We start from the raw sequence: 23,846 nt of genomic DNA, 5'->3' as shown, positions 1-23,846 counted from the left end.
ATTTCCTGTTCATTGTATTTTACATTTATTTGTGTACATAATAAATATTATATAAGTAAATGTGCTTGATTGTAGATTATTGTACAGTATAATCGATTGTATTGTATTCTAAAGTGATTTCCTGTAGTATCACTAAAGTGAAAGTACTGTTTGGACCATTTCATACCTTTTTGCAATATTAATCATTCGATGCAAAAGTCATACCAAAGCAAAAAGAAAAATAAAAACAAAGTTGATACTATTAATTAAGTAAATGCCATATAACCATGTGACACTTCAAATGGCTAGTCTTTACTACATGTTAAAGGTTACGAGTTTAATATGCCAATTAAGGTGATATTATTTATAAACACATAGTCAAATTTTATTTTCTGTTAGATTAATATATAACCTAAAATAGATTTTTTTTTCATCCTTTTTTTGAATAATTGTTTTACATTACAGGATGATTGTGAGCTATAACCTATCACTGCAAAACCAAACAATTAAAAGAAAGAACACTTCATAGGGCAGAAGTTCACACCTCCATCTGCTCACACACATGCTCACATTGTGCTAAAGTAAAGATGGCAATTAACCAAGTTAATCTTTTTTTTATTTATTTTTAATTTGGAAGCGTTAACAGCCAGTGCCACTATGCCTCCAAATATGTTAAAGTGGAATTCCTATTGTTATTTGTTTAGTCAATATTTACCCTTCCATTTTCTGGGTATATTTTAGGTTCAAATCTGTAAACAAGGCGGTATTGTGTGCCATTTCAGGACAGCACACACTTGATTACAAACCCAAATTCAGTCATTCAAGATAAATTTGGAGTTTCCATTCAGCCTAAATTATATAAAAATTCATTGAGAGGTTTATACTTAACATAGATGTAAAACAAAAAAATTAATATGTTGATTAATTTTCCAACCCGTGTAATCTGTTTCTGGGCAGACTCTATGCAAGTAGGAACCAACCCTAGACATGGCACCAGTCCCCTACAGAGTCTACTCACACTTCCACCCACACTAACTCCTACAGGGCCAGTTTTGAGTTTGTAGCTAGCCTAATGTACAGGCTTCTGGGATGTAGAAGAAAACCTCACAGAGACTTGGGTGTAACATGCAAACTACAAACAGGCCGGTGTTCGGACCCAGTTTCCCAAATCTATGAAGGAGCAGAGCTCTTCACCATACCAGCCTATTCATTTTTCAATACTAGCTTATTCTTTTTAATAATGTCACCAATAAAAATGGAATCCCAATATATGAGGCATATACTCTAACCTGCAACCAAATTAGAGCAGTTTAAAAGTGCACATGTTGGTAGAAATGAATTGAGCAGCATGTGTTGTGTGAGTAGCTAGAAACCAGCACAGTTTAAAAGTAAAACATCCTTGTTGTGTAGAGTTGGCCTAGAACAGTTTATTTTTTCCAAGTATGCTTCTAATGACCTATCAGTTGACCTTTATATTCCCACATCCAATGGCCCAATCCAGACTTAGGTCATTATTGTAAACAAGAAAAAAGGGGCTTGACTATCATTAATAAGTTGTCAGATACCATGGTAACTAAACTGCACTGAAAGCTGATTGGTCCTATTCCTAGGATGCTTTACTCACGTTCCCAGTGAGAAGTGCTGAGTGGACCTTGCTTTTTAAACCCCCATCAGAGTTCATGGCCTCCCATTATTTAGCAGAGTTGTTTTGCGTCCTGGCTGAACCTTCTAGTGTGAGACTAAAAACTCCATTTGGATCATATATGTACCAGAGCAGGGACGCCGGGGACATAACTTAACAAATGTGTGGAGTCAATTGGTAAGTGGAATTTTTTTTTCCCCAAATCCAAATGTGACAATTCTAGACTCTAAGTCTAGAAAACTCAAAGAAACAATCAAAAGTTATGTATAATGAAAATCTGATGGTCACAAATGCTTCAAACAACCCAGATATTCCAAGGGTGAACTGGCTACTTTAAATAATATGTATGTTCACTTGGAATACAAAATAAAAAAAACTGCAATTTCTCTAAAACAAAATGTAACTTCCTTTGCCAAGAAGAGCAATATGTTCTCCCCAGAGTATTGATAAAGGAAATCAACAAGGACTGAGTAAATAACTGTTTAATTTGATCTCAAAGAAAATCGGCAGTGGTTTGTACAACACAGTATGACTTTTCTGAGACTTTACCTGTCAGATGTCCCGTATGTGCTATGTTTGTAGTGCAGTTAATTGTGCAGCAGTAAGAACTGTTTTACTGCTTAACCAGCTGCAGTCATAGAATCCATTCAAAGTATGTGTGCTTACAAGCTACCTTTCTAGAAAACTCTGGTAGTTTGGGGCTAACTAGCCAACTTTCTGACCAACTTGTGTTGTTCAATACATATCACTCAGTGTTGTCTTTATGCTGTATGGCCCTGTTAACATCATCCACCTGGCACAATTTAAAGTGCAAGTAAGACTGCAATGTTGAATCATGTTAACCAGTGTGTAAGTATGTATTAGTAGAAAAGTAGCAATTAGTAGATGATGTCCATATCTAACACTTAGGGCAGTTTGTAGAACTTAAAATAATAGTTCATAAAGCAGCAAAAGAAAAAAAAAGTACCATAAAATGTCTGGGTCTCCAATAGTGAAAAGAAACAAAATAATTTGAACCAATTGACAGGTTGCATTGCAGTGCATTAATCAATTGATTTTCACATAAGAAATAATCTTGCCAAGGCAGGCTATAAATCAATCAAATGACACAAATAGAATCATAGATCTTAGACAGATGTGAACAGGATATATTGATAAAGAATCATCAAGTGAGCAGTCAGTTTTGAGTACCAATTTACTTGGTTTTAAATTTTCTAAGTTCACCATGAATTCTTTTTCTATAACCTGTTTTGTGCCTTGGTCAGAAACACCAATGACCCGTCCTGGATGGGATGCCTATCAATTCACACACTCACACTGGGATGATTTAGAGCTGTAAGTAAACCTAATGGCAATAATTTGGGCTTGGTTAAAAAAAAAGCCCAATCCGAAAAAACACATTAAGTCAATATTTTGTTAACCAATATCTGCAAAAAAAACTTACAAATAATCTGATTAAAAAGAATGAAAGAATGGCACCAGTATAGTGTCTACAGAACATCCTAGTTACTTTAGATCTGCTCAAAGAAAGCTAACAAACAGCTTCAGATTATGATTCTGATTGGGGCATAAGTGAGATAAAACTATCCCATGTCCCCAGGACATGCATGATAGGTGAAATAAATCAAACATTCTCTAACACAATTAAACAAATGCAGAGGTTTAGGGAACTGGAGCCATTCTGAGTAGCATCCAGTGCGATAGAATATGTACCAGTCCTGTACAAGCCCCAAATCCATCTCTGGGCCCACTCATGCACATGCAAACACACACTGTGCCATTTGGAATGAACAGTACACCAAACACATACATCATGAGGTATGTGTCAGGAAAACTGGAATATCCTGGGAAAAACCACTGAGAAACAAGGGAGTGATACAAATTTCATATAGACAACAACTGGAAACTGGGCTCAAACCCAGGATACCAGACCTGTGAGGCTTCAGTGCTTACTACTGTTCTACCATGCCGCCTATGTTTGCTAAAATGAAAACTCTAATATGGCCTAGTATGACTGTGTTTCTGTGAGACTGTGTGTGAAATTAACTAATGCTGCTTGTTTTTGATAGTACCAAGATAGCTCTGTAACACTGTGGCTCTATAATGATAAAATGGAAGGATACATTTGAGGGGTATGTCTGTGTCAGAACAGCATGCCTTACAGTAAACTGGCAACTCATCTAGGACTGGCACCTGCCTCACACCTGATGCTGTCTGGATATGCTACAGGATCCTGGGCCCATTATGAGTGGATGTGTTCAAGTAATGGATGAATAGATTTCCATACAGTGGCCAGTAGAAGGCAGTATTATGCTCAGTTTTTTTCCTTTACCATTTAAAACAATTTAGCATTGTCTTAAATTTTTCTTTTTAACATGCTTGTTCATAGTGCCAATATGAAAAATACTATATTACAAACATAGACCAATACCAATTTTGATATGAAGTGTTCCTTTTAAGTAAAAATGCTGACCATCATTGAAGAACTTAAATGGTCAAAGCCTTTTCTGCTGTCTGTAGTACAGTATACAAACTGAAAAGGCTGCTAACAAACAATAGTGTGTTGAGTATATTTAACACGAACATCAAAAACAATGGCTTTCACATGGTTCTCCTAAATCTAAACATTGCTAGATTTCTCTCCGGCTAGTTAAACTGTGCTCAACCAGCAAACATAAAACAATTGAAGGTATTTCTTTCCGTCATACTCAGCACTCATGATTCTAACCGGCTACAGAGCAATCATCATCTGGTGTGAGAAAGCAGAGGTTGGATAGGCTCAATCATTTTAAGCTTTGTAGACCTTATCTGTATAAATACCAAAGCTGCCCTGGGTTTAACTGTATGTGTGAGATGTTTCCCTTGGCAGTCCCTAGAAAGCCTTCTGTTCACAAATCACGATGGGAGTTGGTGTCCTGTTTTAGAATAGAAGTAAAGAAATGACACATCCATACTGAGGTGATAGTAATCTTTGTTTGATTAAGAAATGTAAGCCTCCTAACTATGTCCGGGGACGTACTGGACCAAATCACACACTAGTGCTATTTTCTGAATTGCAGGTTATTTATATCCAATAGGTTTTCTATAAGGCTTATTAAACTTGGCCATATTGGTTTAGTGGAACTGAACACCTCCATTTTAAATCTGCATGGCAGGTATATCAGAAAGACAAACTATACTTAGTTGAACCAAAATCTGGAGCAGAGCTCAAATTTACTAAATCTCTCAAAAAAAAAAACAAACAAAAACAAAGACTGAGCTTACTTAGAGTCCCCAATCCAAACTCCGGAACTGGCAGGTCTAAATGAACATTCTTACTGGATGCACACACATTTAATTAAGAGACCGACTATAAGAAAGCCGTCAATGGGCTGAGAAGCCAGGTCAGACAGGAAATATTCATATCATTAAAGAAAAAAAAAAATGCCAAAACCCTAAAGTTTCCAATTTCCTCTTAACCATTTTTTTTATAATGAAACCTGTAATCAGCAACTTGTTAGATGGGAAGATCTTAAGACAAATCTGAGGTTAGTTTTGTAAATTACCAACTTCAAAAGGGCAGAGTTTTCTTTTTCTGATTGAAGCCAATTACTGTAAATATTCATTTAAAGAAGCAGTGACTCAGCCTTCACAAAAAGCACCCTTGGAAGAAAATTAGCACTCTTAATACGTGACTTCGTTAAGATTGTGTAGGACAGGCGCAACTTTTTATATTGCCCTGAAGTATAGCATCTGATGAATAAATAACATAATTTACACTTAATCTAGTTCATGCTTGAGAGTCTGATCCTTTGCTAGTGGCATCCTGCATAAGGAATCCACCACCTCTGGACCTCTGCCAGTCTATTATAGGGGCTGCTCATGCAATAACAAAGTGTCAGCTCAGAGTTGCTAATGAATGTCATTAGCATGTCTTTGGGAATGAGGGAGGAAGACCAATGCGAACACCGGGAAATTGTGCAAATTCGACATGGATGACTGAGCTTGGCTTTGAAGCTCGGAATGTTGGAGTCATGAGGTAGTAACACTAACTGCGATGACATCATGACACACCACCTGGAAAAAAGAGAAATATCAATGAGACAAAGTGTCTTGTTATATATACAGGGTGAGTCAAAATTATGTTAACATTAATGAATTATTTTTATCTCGACGACACCTTTCCAGGTCGATTAATAGGTCATGGTGGACTATTGCCATGTCCTCCACATTCCCCTGATTTGACACCCTGTGATTTCTCGTTATGGGGTATGGTAAAGAAGCGCAGGTATAGCAGGAAAGTCTGCGATATCAATGACCTGAAGGACAGAATACGGACTGTGGTAACATCTATTACTTGTGAAATTTCTGTCCGGGCTTTAAATGGTACTGTTGCTCGTTGGTTTTTGTGTGTTGAACATGATGGCGAACAGGTTGAGACATTCCTGTAAATCATCTTGCACATATGAAGTATGTTTTGTGAGTAAATTGTTTCCGCCATTCAAATGTTAACATAATTCTGACTCACCCTGTATATACACACACAGTATGTATGCACATATGTATGGGTTTGTGTATTTTATATATTATAAACATATACATATATACACTTTTTATCTCATTACTTACATCATGTATTGATGGCTGAGAAAATGTTTTCACCTAATGAAGAGATCACAAAGTTTAAGATACATTGGCCCCACAGGAGGGTCAATGTTGAACAACACTAAAGCTTATTAAAACATCCATGAAGACAATCCCACTTTGCTTGTGTTGCATAATCCACATCAGTTATCCAATTGTATGCTCACTGCATCGAAAACACACAAACTTTTTGCTAAAATATTATTAAATAAATATAGAAAATCAGGGTGGGGCACAAATGTGAAGCACATTCAGATGGGATTGAACTTCTGAACTGAAAACACAACTCTTGACAAATGAATGCATGGGGAGAGGCAGTTTAAAAATGGATGGATGAATGCTATGTTTATTCTTCAAGCAGAATCTCATTTTGCAGGGAACACTAAGCACTCTGCTTAAAACTCTTAAAAGAGAATTATTGTCAAATCACCTAATCATTTCACTGAACAATGCTTAGAACATATTTAATCAATCATTCTAGAGATCAAATCCATTCATTCATTTTTAAAATTCTATATTCCATTGTAGGGCTGCAGGCAGTTCTAGTGAATTTGTTAAGTGAAGTATTTCTTAAGTGAAGTTATCTGATAGATAGATAGATAGATAGATAGATAGATAGATAGATAGATAGATAGATAGATAGATAGATAGATAGATAGATAGATAGATAGATAGATAGATAGATAGATAGATAGATAGATAGATAGATAGATAGATAGATAGATAGATAGATAGATAGATAGATAGATAGATAGATAGATAGATAGATAGATAGATAGATAGATAGATAGATAGATAGATAGATAGATAGATAGATAGATAGATAGATAGATAGATAGATAGATAGATGGATGGATGGATGGATGGATGGATGGATGGATGGATGGATAACTTTATTAATTCTATCTATCTATCTAAGGGGAAATTCACATACTCCGGCAGCAGCATACTGATAAAGAAACAATATTAAAGAGTGATAAAAATGCAGGCAAAACAGACAATAACTTTGTATAATGTTAACGTTTATCCCCACCCCCCAGGTGGAATTGAAGAGTTGCATAGTGTGGGGGAGGAACGATCTCCTCAGTCTGTCAGTGGAGCAGGAAAGTGACAGCAGTCTGTCACTAAAGCTGCTCCTCTGTCTGGATAGGACACTGTTTAGTGGATGCAGTGGATTCTATTCTATTCTATTTTATAATGTGTTACTATTTGAAATATCTATTTGTTTTATACAACTGCTACCATTAAGGTTCATAATGCTGAATGAGTGGCCACTGTACATTTGAATTAGATATACCAGAGCATGAAAAATCATACTTACATTGGACAGCAACAAACCAAACCCAGGTAATCAGTAAAATGTCTGGGTGACTCTATAGACTTACATGTTGAAATGGAGATGCTCAACTATTTTCAAAGTATCCTTTCAGCTAAAGCTGCAAAAACACATTACGCAGTCTGATATCAAAATGTTTGTTAATGTTTTTAAACAAAGAAAGCACAGAACAGAGGGTCTTATGCAAATAATTAGAATGTACCTACTGGAATTCCAGCTGTCCAGTTGTCTGGATGCTTTGCTTAATAAAGAATTATATTTATGGGCATGGATGCCCACAGGTCCAGATATGGGTGAACATTGTTGTATGATTGTGCCTTGTATTAGGCTGGCATTCCATGCAGCATTCAATTCAATTTACTGTTGCCATATCTTACAGTAAAATGTAAACATTTTTTGTCACTCCTGCTGGTGGAGAAACATACAGAGGCCATTCAATACATAGTAGAACACCTTAGCAGTCGTAAATTACCACTCAATGCAAAGACAGTAAAAATGAGTGAATACATGATTAAATATATTATATAACCTTCCACATTAAATGAAAACAACACATATCAGATATAAACAAACCTTTCTTTGTGTCCAGTGACTGATGCTGCCAAGTGTTTGTGTATTGGATTAAGTGGGGTATAAAAATACATGGATGGTTTTAGTGGTTACTCTTTCACACTTGAAGCGAGTGAATCAATTCAAACACAGAATGGACAGGTGTGGATTAGCTTTGTGGGCAGTGTCCATCTGGTGAAGAATCAGTAATAAAGTTTTACTCTGTTTTGGCATTTAGGTGTCCTCCTACATATCTAAATGCCCACTCCAGGGAGACTTACAAGTAAAGCCAGTATTTCTGTAGTATAACCATTGGTCATTAAAGTGTTACTTTACATTTACATTAAAGTTTTCTGTTTATTTGACAATCAAACTGAAGCTCCTTGCAGTTGGAGACCTAGTTTTATTATATGCATGGTCTAACTACACTTTTCAATTACTGATCTGGAACACACTCCAAAAACCTAAATACGGTATTAAGGATATGCTATGCTTACAATATATAAATGAACAAAGCTGTTAACACCCAACATCACGAAGTACTTATCATTATTCTGAGTTTTATCAGGTAATGAAGACATTTTTTGTATAAGATGGCTATACTCACTAATTATGGTGCTGGAGAGTGACAATGTTTGCATGTTGTATAGCCCATGTAAGTAAGACTTTCCCTGCAATCTGTACTGTAATGTAATGACAGTAATGACTCTATAGCACAACCACAGTAAGTGCAGCATAGTGGTGTAGGAGTTAATACTTTATACCTGAAGTGAGTTTTACTCCCATATCTTCCAAAACACACATGTGAAGTTAATTGAAGATTCTCAACTGGCTCAGTATGAGGGTGGTGGACTGAAGACCTAATCAAGACTGGTTTCCGCCTTGCACCTAATGCTACCAGGATAGGCTCTGGCCTTCCCAAAAACTTGAATGGGATTTAGCAAGTTTAGTAATAGGCAGTTGGATAAATGAATATCTGCAGTAGTTATTTTATGAGACAACAGCATTATAGATTCTAAGGTTCTTCTATAAATTTAGGTAATGTCAGATAGCCTCATGTGAACGAAACACCTCTGATGTAGTTAACTGAGATTCTACAAAAAAAAAAAATATTTTGAGCATAAAGTTCTTGAGGAAAATACAAACTCTTAAGTATATATGGCTAAGACCAATTGGTTGCATCACCCTTCCCTGGACAATCCATCCCTTAAACAATGACAGGCTGGCTAATTGGTAGCCAGGGCTGCATTCTAGGGCTCCGTCCACATTTTAGAACATTAGAAACATTTAGAGAAGAACAGGCTAATCAGCGCAACAAAGCTTGCCAATCCTATTCACTTAATTCTTTCAAAATAACAATGTCTAGTTTCGAAGGTCCCTAAAGGCCTACTGTCTACCACACTACTTGGTAACTTATTTCATGGTTCTCTGTGTGGAGAAAAACTTACTAATGTCACTCAGTCATTTTCTAACCTATTTATTCCTGAACAGCATCGCAGGGGTTGCTACAGCCTATCCCAGTCAGCATTGGGTGTAAGGCAGGAAAAAAACCCCGGACAGGGTGTTAGTCCATTGCAGGGCAAATACATACCAACCAAACACTAAGGCCAGTTTAGGATCGCCAATCCACTTAACCCACATGTCTTTGGACTGTGGGAGGAAACCGGACCTCCAGTAAGAAACACTTACTAATGTTTGTGCAAAATTTACCCTTAATCCTGGAATCAGCCTAGTCATTCTTCTCTGGACTTTTTTTAGTGCTGCTATGTTCTGTTTGAAGCCTGAAGACCACAACTGCACCCAGTACTCCAGATGAGGCCTCACCAGTGTGTTATAAATCTTGAGCCTAACCTCCTTGGACTTGTATTCCACACATCGTGCTATATGATCTAACATTCTGTTAGCCTTCTTAATGGCTTCTGAATACTGTCTAGCAGTTGATAGTGTTGAGTCCATTACGATTCCGAAATCCTTATCATAAGGTGTACATTCAATTTTCAGGCCGTCAATTGTATATTCAAATCTAACAATTTTACTTCTTATGTATAATACTTTACATTTACTGACACTAAATTTCACCTGCCAAAGCCCTTATGCTCTCCAAGTTCCTCTGTAACAATTCAATGGATTCTCGATTATCTGCCAATCTACCTATCTTGGTTTCATCTGCAAACTTGACCAGCTTGTTTCTAATATTCCAATCCAAATAATTTATGTATATTAAACATATCAGTGGCCCCAGCACTGATCCCTGATGCACACTACTCTTAACCTTACCCAACTCTGATAATGTTCCTTGCACTATAAATCTCCACTTTCTGCTGTGTGTTTGAAAATTCTGTACACATCTACACACAACACCCTAAACTCCCACATCTTTTAGTTTGATACCCAGCCTCTCATGTGGCATCTTATCAAATGCTTTCTGAAAGTTAAGATAAAATAAATAATATCATATGCTCCACTTTGATCATATCTTTTTGTTGATTCCTCATAGAATTCCAGCCTGTTAGTAAAACACAGTTCTCTTTCTTCTGAACCCATGCTGACTGTTCAGTAAAACTCCTGTTCTTGCCATGTGTTGCTCAATCTTATCCTTAATAATTCCTTCCATTAAGTTTCCTGTGATGTATGTTAAGCTTACTGGCCTATAGTTACTTGGATCTGCATAGTGACCTTTTTTATATAACGGGATTATATTTGCCATTTTCCAGTTCTTCAGAATTTCCCCAGTGTGGAGTGATGTCCTAAAAATATGCCTTAAGGGTTTATATATGTACCTCACTAACCCCCTTAAGATAAATATTATCTGGTCCTGGTGATTTGTTTGATTTCAGCCTTTTCAATTTAAGCAGTACTTCTCCCTCTACATTTACCAAATCCCTCAGTACCTCTTCAGTAGTCTCTGTAACTGCTGGGAGGTTATCCACTTCCTCAGAAGTGAAGACTTCAGAAAAATGTAAGTTTACTTTATTTTCTATTTCAATATATTTTAATTATCCTTTACCATTTCTGATACACTTCACGTCTTCCTTGACTGTTCTTTTTCTCCTAAAATACTGCCAGAATTTTCTTGGGTCATCTTTTGCTTAATCTTCCATATTCCTGTCTAACCGCACCTTAGCGTCCCTAATATCCTCCTTAATGGTTGTCTTCATGCTCTCATATACCCTATGATTTGCACTGGTTATCAGTCTTGTACGCCTTATATAGCTGTTTTTCCCTTTGCAGCTTCTTCTTCAACTTCTTATTAATTCACTGCAGAGTTTTAATTTCCTACTAATTCCAAATTTTGGGATGTACCTGTCCTGCATTGAAACATTTCTAAACCTGTTCCACTGCTCCTCAACTGTTTCTACACTTTAAACCTTATGCCAGTTTATCCCTTTTAGACTTTGTCCTTACCAAAGTTAAACTTATCAGTTACACTTAATGTTTTAATCGCTGCATCTGTGCTCTTCCAAGACATTGAGAACTGTACTGTTTTATGGTCACTTGACCCTAGTTGTTTAATCACCTCTACACCCTGAATTCTATCCTGATAATTACAAAATACTAAATCTAGATACACCCAACCAATATTACTTGTGTTACTTCTTTTACTTGTGCACTTAAACTTTACTAGTATTTCCATTTCTGCACATATTTGTTTTTACACAATTGTTTGTCCCTTCGTGTACAATTCTAAACCTGGCTTGTCTTAAACTCCCAATCCGCCACTAACCTACTTTTATGCCTCCCCAACACATTGGTGTTCCTTCAGTTCAAATGTAACCCACCTCAGTGGAACAGGTCCCATTTGTCCCAAAAGGAGTCCCAATGCCCCATAAACCTATACCCTTTTAACCTACACCAAGATCTGTGGCACACATTAAGCCTTCTTGTCTCCTCAGTCTTAGCTGGACTGGGGTGTGGCACGGGCAGAACTTAGAAGACTACTTTGTCAGTTTTTCTTCTCAGTCTGGCATCTAACTCTTTAAATTTGGCCTTGGTTTTGAAGAACTTACAGCCTGCCCTTATCTACATTATCAAAAGTGGACAAACCTAATTTGAAAATGCAGCCATTATTCTCCATTTTCACTTGTCATCCACACTAACCTGGTGTTTTCAACCCGAAACAGAGACTTCTAAAAATGCCCTCCAGAGCTGTATACTTATCAAAACACGGTCTTAGCATTGTGGTGGGGATGGGTGAAAAACACAGCCTTTTGAAAAAGTAGACACTAATCGCGCTTTGATTTGTTTGTGCTTATTATGTGGCCATTCCCTGATTGGATCCAGATCATGGATGAAAAACATATTCCAACACAGAGGTCACAGAAGCGTTGCTTTTTATGGAGCTTGTTGTGTTGCTTACCTGTATGAATGTAAATTGCATTTTGTACAGGTTGAATGCTGAATGCATGTACAAAAGTCAATTAATGTACCAATTACTACAGTTTTGCGATAAATCCTGTGGCTGGCAGTGTTACCATCTCTCCAGGGATTGCTGGTTTTCGTGAAAGACGTCTATGCTGCATGCCTGCCCAATGCAGGCAGACGGCTACTTCATACATGGATTGAAAGTTGCTCAATTGTGCAGCAGTCAGGATCAAATTATGCACAAAAAGTTATTATCACTGAAAAGTAAAATATACAAGAGAGACTGTTCTCAAAATCAATATACTTCTTGTATTTTACAATGCTATTAACTGGGTCACATTTCATTCGGATTGAGAATTTCATTGTTGAGTTGAGCCCACAGATTCATACTTTGACAGGCACTGCGATAAGAGTCAAATCATTCTCAAGGATGCTTAAAAGATAAAAACCAGTTGAGCACTCAGCCAAAATTTTGGCCCCATCACAACACTTTCCCATATATATGTACAGTACCAACAGTGCACACATTTATCTCAGTAGAGCAAAATCTGCTAGACAGATTTTTCTCAGAATCAGTAGGCATTTAACATTTTACACCATGGGTATCAGCAAGAGTGAAAGGGAAGGTGTACAGGACAGTAGTGAGGCCAGCTATGTTATATGGGTTGGAGACGGTGGCACTGACCAGAAAGCAGGAGACAGAGCTGGAGGTGGCAAAGCTAAAGATGCTAAGATTTGCATTGGGTGTGACGAGGATGGATAGGATTAGAAATGAGGACATTAGAGGGTCAGCTCAAGTTGGACGGTTGGGAGACAAAGTCAGAGAGGTGAGATTGCATTGGTTTGGACATGTGCAGTGGAGAGATGCTGAGTATATTGGGAGAAGGATGCTAAGGATAGAGCTGCCAGGCAAAAGGAGAAGAGGAAGGCCTAAGAGAAGGTTTATGGATGTGGTGAGAGAGGACATGCAGGTGATGGGTGTAACACAACAAGATGCAGAGGACAGAAAGATATGAAAGAAGATGATCCGTTGTTTCAACGTCTAACGGGAGCAGCCGAAAGAATAAGAAGAAGAATACTCACGGCAAGTTTTAATTGCATTGAGTGCCTTATGTTTGTGTTTCTGTACTCACAGACTTGATTCCTGAAACTCAAACAGATATAGTATCACTAAAGTGGTCAAGTCACTGTCAGAGATTCCTAAAGCACGTAAATCCATTATAGATCCATTTAAATCTTGAAATCGAAATTTTGATCCTATATAGAAATCTATAGTAGATGTAGAGAAAATAAGAAGAGATGAACATGGACAAACAGAATTTGTTGGTAATGCTGTGTCACAAAATGAATGGATTTCCAAGCATAGACTTTAAAAAGGAGTGACTGGGAAAATTAAATTGTTACTTCTAACCCACGACAATACCTGTTTATGATGAAATGACGCTTTTCATTTCTTTTGAGGTCACAAATCTACCTCATTCAAACCCAGCTACTTAGTAGTGGTAATTGCAGTGCACCCACCCAAAGCCCATTCAGTCTGTCGTGCAAGTTCAGCTTGTAAAGTTGTAAAGTCACAATTCAAAGATCCCTTCTTTCTTTGGCTTCATTTATTTCCCTGACATTTGACCTTAATTTTTGTCATGTCTGCTTTTGAGTGTTCTTTGCCACACTTGCATACTGACCTTGACTAGCCTGGTACAGCCTCCATTTCCTCTGGTAATGTATAAACATCCATTCATCTTTCAAGGCTGCTTGGGGTGACAGCCAGTCCAGCATTATCAGGTGGAAGGCAGGATCTAACTATGGAAGAGCACCCTCATTCACATCAGACCACACTAGAGGTGTCAGGAAAGCAAATACGCAGGTCTCTGGGGTGCAGGTTGACAGCTGATTACTGGGTGAACAATGAGACACACAGGCGCTGACCTGGTTGGGATTTGAAACAAGTTTCCTGAAGCTGTGATACAGCAGTACTAACCACAGTGCCACCATGCTGTTTTGACATCTTTAATGCAATTTAGAAAAATGTTGACCAAAGCCTATTCATTTTTAGGTACCCACATGCAGTATTTATCACATTTCACTACTTAGCAGATGTTAAAAATGATGAAGTTTCAGGCTACATCATAAAAACTCCTGGATACAAATCTCTCGACTAATGAGACTACAGTTGGCATATTGAGTTACCACACTAAAGAAAATACATATCAGCACTTGAAAATGTGTGAAAAACAACTGTGCGGGTGGTACACTCACTGATTACAACAAGACGCCATGTGTTCTCTTCAGGTTTAGTAACTCATTTGTACTGATAGTCGATTGGAAACAAGCAAACACTAAGCTCTTTTATTGGTTCATGAAAAGTTGGAGTCCTTTAGAGTAACCTCACACAAGATTGCATGGTGAGACTTACTGTACACGTGCAGCTTGATGCTGTGAAGAACATTTTGCTGTCTCTCTGTTTTTACAGTACAGTAACCATAGCTAATCTCGTTATTTTTATTTGCTTTACTAGCCTGCATTTTATGACTAGTGGACTATAGCCAGTGTGCCTGATGGGCCATGTTCTTCAGTATTTCTTCTTTAAAGACCTGATCATAATATTTCTTGCAAGAAATATCATACAGTGTAAGGTTCTTTGCCACAACTTAATGAATTTCTCGTCTTCCTCCTTATGCATTCACAAATGCCTAAGAATAAAGTTACTTCCTGATTGGTCAATTGAGACTGAAGCACAAAATCAACTCACGTGACCCTTCAAATCAAACTGAAACCCACCATTGTTAATTTTTTTGATAGGTCTGAAAACCATTGGGAGCCTGTAAAACTCATATTGGGTCAAAATGTATCTCATGCCTTGCAAGTACCAACAATGTTCTTGTGATTTTGTACCAATCTGGAAAATGACTTAGGAGGTTTGCAGGTCAGGCTAAAAATCACATAGTGTATAGACATCCTAAGTTTATCTGAGCCCTAATGGGCAGGCTATGCTCTGACAAGTAGAGAGAACTGCAACAGTTTAGTTTTGAGCAGTTAGGGCTAATAAGAACCTAAGCAAGGCCTTCTAAATTTTCAAGGGTGTTGACAAAACTGTTGCAGCAGAATCCTTTAAACACTGAATCAAATACTTAAGGTCAACAGTGGAAATTTGTGGAAGTGCATTCAAGATGGAAGTCCAGGAGCAGTTCTTTACACAAAGTACTCATGATAACCTGGTGGCAAAACAAAAAGAGTTATGGAGTTAAAAGTACAAATTTTGACAAGCTTTAAAAAGCATTGGGCCCACCTGGCCATGGACTGAATGGCTTACTTCTCTTTACTCATCTGTCTTATGTTCTAAGGTCTCCATCTGCATTTTGGATCACAGGGAGCTAGAATTTGTACAGCTCTGGGTAGAGTGACTGTTTGACAATAAACACTCACACATACCAATACAGAACTAGCACTGGGCCAGACAAGAATTGTCAGTTCATTCAGAATGATTTTTGGGTTCACTGAGTAAAAACGGACAAGCCAATGGTGTCTGACAAGTAAGAAAATAACTTTGCCCAAATAAACTTTAATTCAGGACTTTCCCAGAACACATACCCTAGCAAAGCCACAGCCACAATACATAGCATCATTCAAAATAAGGGTGCGATCCCATATTTTATATATATATATATATATATATATATAGTGTATATAAATAAATACATTTTAATCAGGGTAGGTGCTTTGCACAAATTGATGCCTTAGCAGTGAGGATCATGATATTAATTGATATAGTCTGGAAATGCTGCCATTATTCTTCTCGTACTAAATTTGAAACCTCAAGAATTTGAAATGAAAATGGATATGCTCAAATAAAATTAGATGATTTTGTTAGCCAGAGAGTGGTGATGTCATTGCAAGAAAGAATTACATTGACAATGAATGTGAATTTGAAGTTATTTCTGTTCAAAACAGGCAATGAACAAGTACTACTGTTCAGACTGGCCATCCATATTCAATCCCATCTAAGGTGGCAATAAGAACCTGAGTCTACCCCAGTGAAGGGTACCAGTCTATCTATCAGTGGGTGTTCAGATTGCTGAATCAACATACTGCATTAGGCAATTTTATATTGACATTTGTAATTTGTCTAAAGTTCAAAACTTGAATAACACCAGATGAATTATAGATTGCAATATTTTTTACTTTTTTTTTTAATTTTGCATTGCATATACTAGGTGTGAATTTGTGCTATAAAACCAGCCACACACAAGTCTGTAAAACAGTTATTTTGAAAGGAGTAAAACACAAGCTAGTCCACTTTATCTGAATAAATCACTAAAAAAATCTTTAGGACAAAAAATGACCAAAAATGTATTTACTGTGTCTTATTGTGACTGTGTCTGTGTCCATAAACCCCTCCAGGTTTCCCAAAGGGACGCTACTGAGAAGCTGGCTCACCAAGTCCCGACCAAGACTTCTTTTATTGATAGCAGGCTTGAAAAGACCACAAGTGACACTGATGAGAAGAAAAAGGATGAAGCGCACAAAAGTAGCAAAGGCCACGTAAGCGGTAAATATGGATATTCCACATGTAAGACTGACCATTGCACCACTGTAACAAGACTCTTTTTTCAGTTGACATCTTATAATAATAAATTGTGCAAAAATGACTTGTAGAGCAGCAGGCAGGTACAGGCATTGAACTGGCATAGTACTAAAGATACTGCTAGCTAATGGTGGCATACAGTGTTGTAAATGTTACAGATAACAGTAACCTGTAAATCTCAGTCTAGTTTTATTGTAATGTTTTGACATTTTTCAAGTTTCTTTTAAAAGATATTGTTGTAAAAGCCATTTGATGATAGCTGCTCACTTAAACTGCTTTTCACCAAATTGGTATGTTAATAAATGTGGGGCATGAATACACAGCATGCCAACCCCCAGCTGTTACAAAAAAGTTACCTGTACTCAGAAGCAAAGATCAAATTTGCTTGGAAAGCAGTGTACTGAGAAATAGACTAGCAAAATCAGGCAGTAGAGGAGGAACTGTCCAGGACTGAGGTAACTAAGTATTTTAATGGGTGGTATGGTGTGAGATGTAACATGCAGTAGATAGCTCTGGTAGTTAAAAGGCACAGTCTCCAGCAGAGGGTGGGAGTGAGAACCCCAGAAGTGGCACATGCCCACTTACCCTCGCCAATTCTAATAACTGAGCCTCAGAGTCTGATGGGCTCATTCAGACGTGCACTGCACACATCCTCTCAGCATACTGCATCAGCAGTGTCAGTGATCTAGGAGCACCCAGACCTGACCTTGTCTGCTTACATCATTTTCATGTTAAGTCCTCTAGTGGCATCTGGGAGTATAACACACGCTCCCGGGACATTGGATCATTGCTTCTAGGTTGCAACACATCAAGTTTATTGTAAATATTAACCTTTTAAATATCAACTTTTGAAGCATTTCAGAAAAAAATGTATTTTTTCCTCTATTCAGTTAAGCTTATAAAAATAAAACCAAGTTAAGAGAATGATGTGACTATCTAGGGCAGTGGTTCCCAAACTGCGTCCTGGTGACCCACTGTGGCTGCAGGTTTTTGTTTCAACCAACTTCTGCTTTTAATTGGACTCCTAGCCTAATTAAGCTGTTATCTCCATGTTTTTTTGTGTTTTGGGATCAATGTAGAAACTACAAAACTAAGTTTGGTAATGTTTTATTAAAATGGACTAAGCAGTTATGTGGTAATACAGTAATCCCTCCTCCATCGCGGGGGTTGCGTTCCAGAGCCACCCGCGAAATAAGAAAATCCGCGAAGTAGAAACCATATGTTTATATGGTTATTTTTATATTGTCATGCTTGGGTCACAGATTTGCGCAGAAACACAGGAGGTTGTAGAGAGACAGGAACGTTATTCAAACACTGCAAACAAACATTTGTCTCTTTTTCAAAAGTTTAAACTGTGCTCCATGACAAGACAGAGATGACAGTTCCGTCTCACAATTAAAAGAATGCAAACATATCTTCCTCTTCAAAGGAGTGCGCGTCAGGAGCAGATCATGTCACAGAGATACAGAAAAGCAAACAAATCAATAGGGCTGTTTGGCTTTTAAGTATGCGAAGCACCGCGGCACAAAGCTGTTGAAGGCGGCAGCTCACACCCCCTCCGTCAGGAGCAGAGAGAGAGAGATAGAGAGAGACAGAGTTTGTTTTTCAATCAAAAATCAATACGTGCCCTTCGAGCTTTTAAGTATGCAAAGCACCGTGCAGCATGTCATTTCAGGAAGCAGCTGCACAAAAGATAGCAATGTGAAGATAATCTTTCAGCATTTTTAGACGAGCGTCCGTATCGTCTAGGTGTGCGAACAGCCCCCCTGCTCAATCCCCCTACGTCAGGATCAGAGAAAGTCAGCGCAGAGAAAAGTAAGCTGGGTAGCTTCTCAGCCATCTGCCAATAGCGTCCCTTGTATGAAATCAACTGGGCAAACCAACTGAGGAAGCATGTACCAGAAATTAAAAGACCCATTGTCCTCAGAAATCCGCGAACCAGCAAAAAATCTGCGATATATATTTAAATATGCTTACATATAAAATCCGCGATGGAGTGAAGCCGCGAAAGGCGAAGCGCGATATAGCGAGGGATTACTGTAATGTAGTTTGTCTTATTTCATTCTGATTTTCATTGTGCTTTTTCAGATGTTCTGATTGTTTAATCCATTATCTGCTAATCAGTGGGTCTGATACTGAAGTAGTTGCAGCCTTTCATCATTCATTGTTGTTTGTTCTGCTTGTCACTGTTAGGATACAATGCGGGGAGCAAACTACACAGTAAAATGGCAGAATATTAGTAGTGATGGGAAAATGAAGCCTCATGAAGCTTTGAGGCTCTCTTTCTATTTGTGCCGAAAAAGATTCAAAGCTTTGAAGCCTCAGCCCAAGTAAGAACAGCGACATCTGGTGGCTAGCTGAGGTCAAGGCAAGCTCTCAAGAGCGCAAGTGAAGCAGAACTCGCTGTTTCAGTCTCATTTCACCAGTAAAAAGGTCAGGAAAGTTTGTGTTCTTGTTATTCTGCTAAGGTCCTTGTCCATTTATACTATTTAATGAATACACAGTCATTAGACATTAAATAATGAATATATTTCTTAGAAGATAATTTGGCACTGTACCAGAAGCAAGTGTTCTGTGTCATCTCTAAATAAAGACTTAATGTGCAAACACAAGACACATTCCCGATTAAATTAAAAACATATATAACTTGGTTTGATTATGATGGCTAAAATGTCTGAAGGTTCATTTCAAGCAGCTTTAGAATTTAGAGTTTAAAAAAACACATAAAGTTTGAATCCGAAACACTGGACTAAAAAGACATACCATAGATATTTCCTGCTGCGGCTTTACAAGTGGTGACGCAGGTGTCTCAACATGGATGACGTGTTGTTGATATAAGACAACTCTTGCGTGCCCAGCAAACACCGCACCTACACAGTATTGTAAAATTGAAACACAATAATTTTATCATTTCATTTAACAGTGTAAGAATAAGATTCTAATCAAAACATAAAATGTAGACCATAAGGAGGCAACATATTCTACCTTAATTGCTGGTATGAGTGCTCCCAAACTTTTGAACGCCATTTTCTGTTGTTAGTTGCCATCTTGTCACCAAAGTTCTCCAAATCTCTTTCTCCTCACAACCCAACTTTGCTGAATGAGAATGCTGAATTTTATGTAGGCTACCTGTTACAGTAATTTAGCGCCAAAGCTGTCAAACCAATGAAGCACGCTGTGAAGCACTGATGACGTTCGAAGCTTCAAACGTCATGGGTCACGTGACAGCGGGGTTTTGACACAGTGATTCGACTCACTACGCTTCAGATTGACTGACACAAGCATCGGCGCTTCAGCATCATTTTCCCATCTCTAAATACTAGGCAAACAACAAAAGAGAGTTAAGCATTTAAAGCTACTGAAATATTTATTAATGTCTTATAAATGCTAAGACAACTTCACACTGCTGCCCTTTTCTGAATGCAGAATAAGAGAAGAGAAAAAAGACCAGAAAATTGAATGAGATCAGTTACAGTATTATCACAGATTGTGAATCTGGTTGGAACAAAAACCTTCTGCCACACTGGAACCACTGATTTAGGGTATAACGTCTACTTTAAAATGCAGAACATAATTGGGTTTTGTTCCTTACTTTGTTTTTCTTTCAGAACATCTCTGCGAATGCCACATTTCACTTGAATCTTTAAAGTCCAAAGGCAACAGGAACTGGGTGACAAATGAAGAATAAAATCCACCAGAGAGACTTTTTAGTCATTTCACAGACAATGAGGAAAACACTGGAAATATGACATTTATTTGAATTAAAAAATGGAAATGTTTACAAATCAGCATTTTCCCACAAATTACACTATTATTTGTACAGTAACACAAAATATACATTTCTTAGGGTTTATTACTTTGGATTTGATTTTAAATTATATACATTTAGCTGAGAGATTCATTATTTTAATTGTAAATGTAATCCTTTCACAAAATAGGAAAGTTCCTTATTTGAATACAATTTCTACTTGCTGACAGACATGCTCTTTCATTCTGGCTACCCAGCATAATCTATCTGTGTAGCAAAAACGTACTCTGTAAAGCAGATGAATACATTCTTGGGAAAAAAACAGCGTTGTTCAAGTGAAATCCTGAGATTCTGCCTGGTCTGTAAAAAGTCCAACTGTCTGACCTCCTGAATCCAAAGCAAACCACAATGCTGTCAACGGACTGTCCTTACAATACTGGTGGACGGCGCGTGAATGCCCGGTGTGTCTTGCTGTGTACACTATGTAACAAGGTTTCTTGTTATTAATGCAAGCAAATGTTACAGTAGGGTGTTTTTTTTTGCCTCTCTTTGTATTTTATGCCAAAATGCACTTCCTAAAGAGAAAAAAAAAACTGTATTACTGAACATTTTTTTCTGTGCAGTAATTGTGTTCTGAAGCAATTTATAGGTGTGAAATGAGAAGAACTAAAGCTAGTGAGGTACATAATAGGATTATATCCACTTAATCAAGCTGCTCATTTGCTTAAACATTCACACACAACCACACGCATACATGTTCTGTATGAAAATAGTTTGGTTCATGCAGAGCTACTGTACACTGGTCTAATCACACCTTACTTGTAATCCAATTTATTTTTTGCAGTCTTGGCACTTAAGATAGAATATCCAGTCTTGTGTTCACTTTGACAAGCACAATCTTCTGAAATCCATGAGGACTTTTGTTAATTTGCTGTGAATTTCTGTTGGATGAGCTTGTATTTCAGCAGCTCCTGCTCAGATACAGATGGCTGTAGTTTCTCTAATGCATTCTGGAAATCTTCCCTCCTTAGTACGAGATCAGACTCTTCTGTTTCTAAACCTGGGTAGGGGAGACACAACGGTTAGGAAGATTCAAGTACCCAAGTTTAAAGTTTTACTGCCAGGAGCTTTTCATAATCATAATATTTTTAAATGAATTTCATTTATAATCTCACATGTGAATTACTAAGAGTCCAGCTACTTAGATTTTAAGCAACTTCCACATCCGCACACTACTTGTAGTTTAATTTATACCTATGGGCACTAAATACAAAACAATAACAATAAAAGATTACACCTCTAATTCCAAGAAGCAGAATATTTCAAGTATTATTTTGTTTCTTGTGTGGACTGAGCACACAAAGTGAAGTCTTAGTATTTGAAACAAAACAGTAAACGTTTTGCTAAAATCCCAGACCACCGTGGTCCTGGTGTGGGTTAGTGTTGGCTGTGACTGTTCTTGTATCTGCGCTCATCAGTCAGCCAGAAGCAGTGAAGAAATAAAATGACAAAAGGCTGCCGGGACCTGACAGTGGCAACACAACCAAGAGCTAGAAGGGAGGAACAGGCAAGACTCGCCATTCCTGTGAACAGACCTGTGTTGCGTTCCTCTGTATGTAAATGGTTCTGTACTTTTCTGATTTGTATTTGTAAATCTTTGTAAAGAAAAAAAAAAACACTTTCCGAGCTTGTTTTCAATGAAGAGCACGATATAATAAAAAAACAGAAATGAATTAAATTGAAAACATAAATCATGATATTCAAGAAAAAGGGAAAAAAGACATTCCTGGAGGTTATAATTGGATACATTCAGGTGGCTTTTTTGGTGAGGACTTACAGCTTATCCCAAAATATTACGCATCTGTCACACAATTTATTTATCCCTCTATTATATACAAAAATCCTGCGACGAGACAAGACTTTTTTGAAGAGATTTTTCAAGTCCCGTGAGACTTTGGCCATGAGATTTTTTCAAGTCACGCCCTCCTCTCAACCATATTCAACCACACACGCGGTACTCTCACCTCTCATTCATGTGAATGCTTTTGACAGACACAGTTCCTGCTCTCTCAGCTCTTATAAATTTTAACATTTTCCTCACTTTAAGTTCCCAATTAAAGAGGATGTATTATGTCCAAATCTTATTGAAGAATTTCACCACAAAAATGAGTAGATGGGCAATCCTAGCTCCGAGAAACGATGAAGTCAAACAAATTAACACCAAAAATGTCAGTGACACGGCAGATTGGTTAAATGCATATCAATAGACTATGCTGAAACAATTGGTAGCGATCATGCGGAAGATGAAAACATCAACTTATAATATCTCGAAGAAGATCTACAACTATTAACATCGTCTGGTTTTCCACCGCACGAATTACTGTAGAAAGAAGGATATATCCAAGAAAGGTAATGTAGTAAATCTTCCGCGGATAACATAAGACAACAAATGAGATCTTGATATGCCATTCGTATTAAAACGTTAACAGTTTCCCGTTAGAACAGCTTTTGTAAAGACAATTAACAAATCTCAGAGCCAAACATTCGAAAAAGACTTTTATTTAATAGAGAGAATGAAACTAAATTCAATCATGGGCAGTTATACGTTGCGTTGTCACGATGAAAGTCCAAACACAAAATCAAAATTCAGTGCGATATTGACGAAAATTTAATTAAAAAAAATAGTTTTTACTGAAGTTTTATAGTAAAAGTGTAAGTTTAAAATGTATTTGCATGTTAATTTCAAAGCCAAACAGAACGAAATCATATTACTCAACAAATAACTCTTAACGCAACATGAAACACTATTTACTTTGAAATTATTACGTTTTACTCTTTTTTTAATATGGTTAATTACTCGCTGTAATGTAAAATAGTTCTATTATGCATAAGTAACAATTCACATGAAAATAACAATCTGTTTAAATTTTACTTTCACATCCCCATACAAGCGGCAGAACCGCAAAGAGGCTAGCACGTAGCGCAGGCCCGGGGGTTGGCGAGCGAAGCAGGTAGGAGTCCATTC

At 37.5% G+C, this 23,846-nt stretch overlaps 1 protein-coding gene and 1 long non-coding RNA gene across 2 annotated transcripts in view; one reads left to right on the top strand and one right to left on the bottom strand.

Annotated features, from left to right (window-relative positions):
* Positions 1–1,662: 1,662 nt before the first annotated feature.
* LOC114665687 (uncharacterized) lies at positions 1,663–20,821 on the top strand. The gene is made up of 3 exons (XR_003718457.2): positions 1,663–1,798; positions 16,890–17,037; positions 20,682–20,821. It is a non-coding gene; the product is annotated as an uncharacterized LOC114665687 (long non-coding RNA).
* Positions 20,788–23,846, bottom strand: part of pex6 (peroxisomal biogenesis factor 6) — a 103,750-nt gene continuing 100,691 nt past the window's right edge. Inside the window, exon 17 of the mRNA XM_028820301.2 lies at positions 20,788–21,881. Coding sequence (XP_028676134.2) covers positions 21,745–21,881 — 137 coding nt within the window. The 3' untranslated portion in view covers positions 20,788–21,744. The remainder of the gene's footprint in view (positions 21,882–23,846) is intronic.

Source organism: Erpetoichthys calabaricus, chromosome 15 (genome assembly GCF_900747795.2).
Source record: "Erpetoichthys calabaricus chromosome 15, fErpCal1.3, whole genome shotgun sequence".
Classification (NCBI taxonomy): Eukaryota; Metazoa; Chordata; class Cladistia; order Polypteriformes; family Polypteridae; genus Erpetoichthys; species Erpetoichthys calabaricus.
The sequence above is the reverse complement of the archived record's forward strand: the minus strand, read 5'-3'. Positions and strand labels throughout refer to the sequence as shown.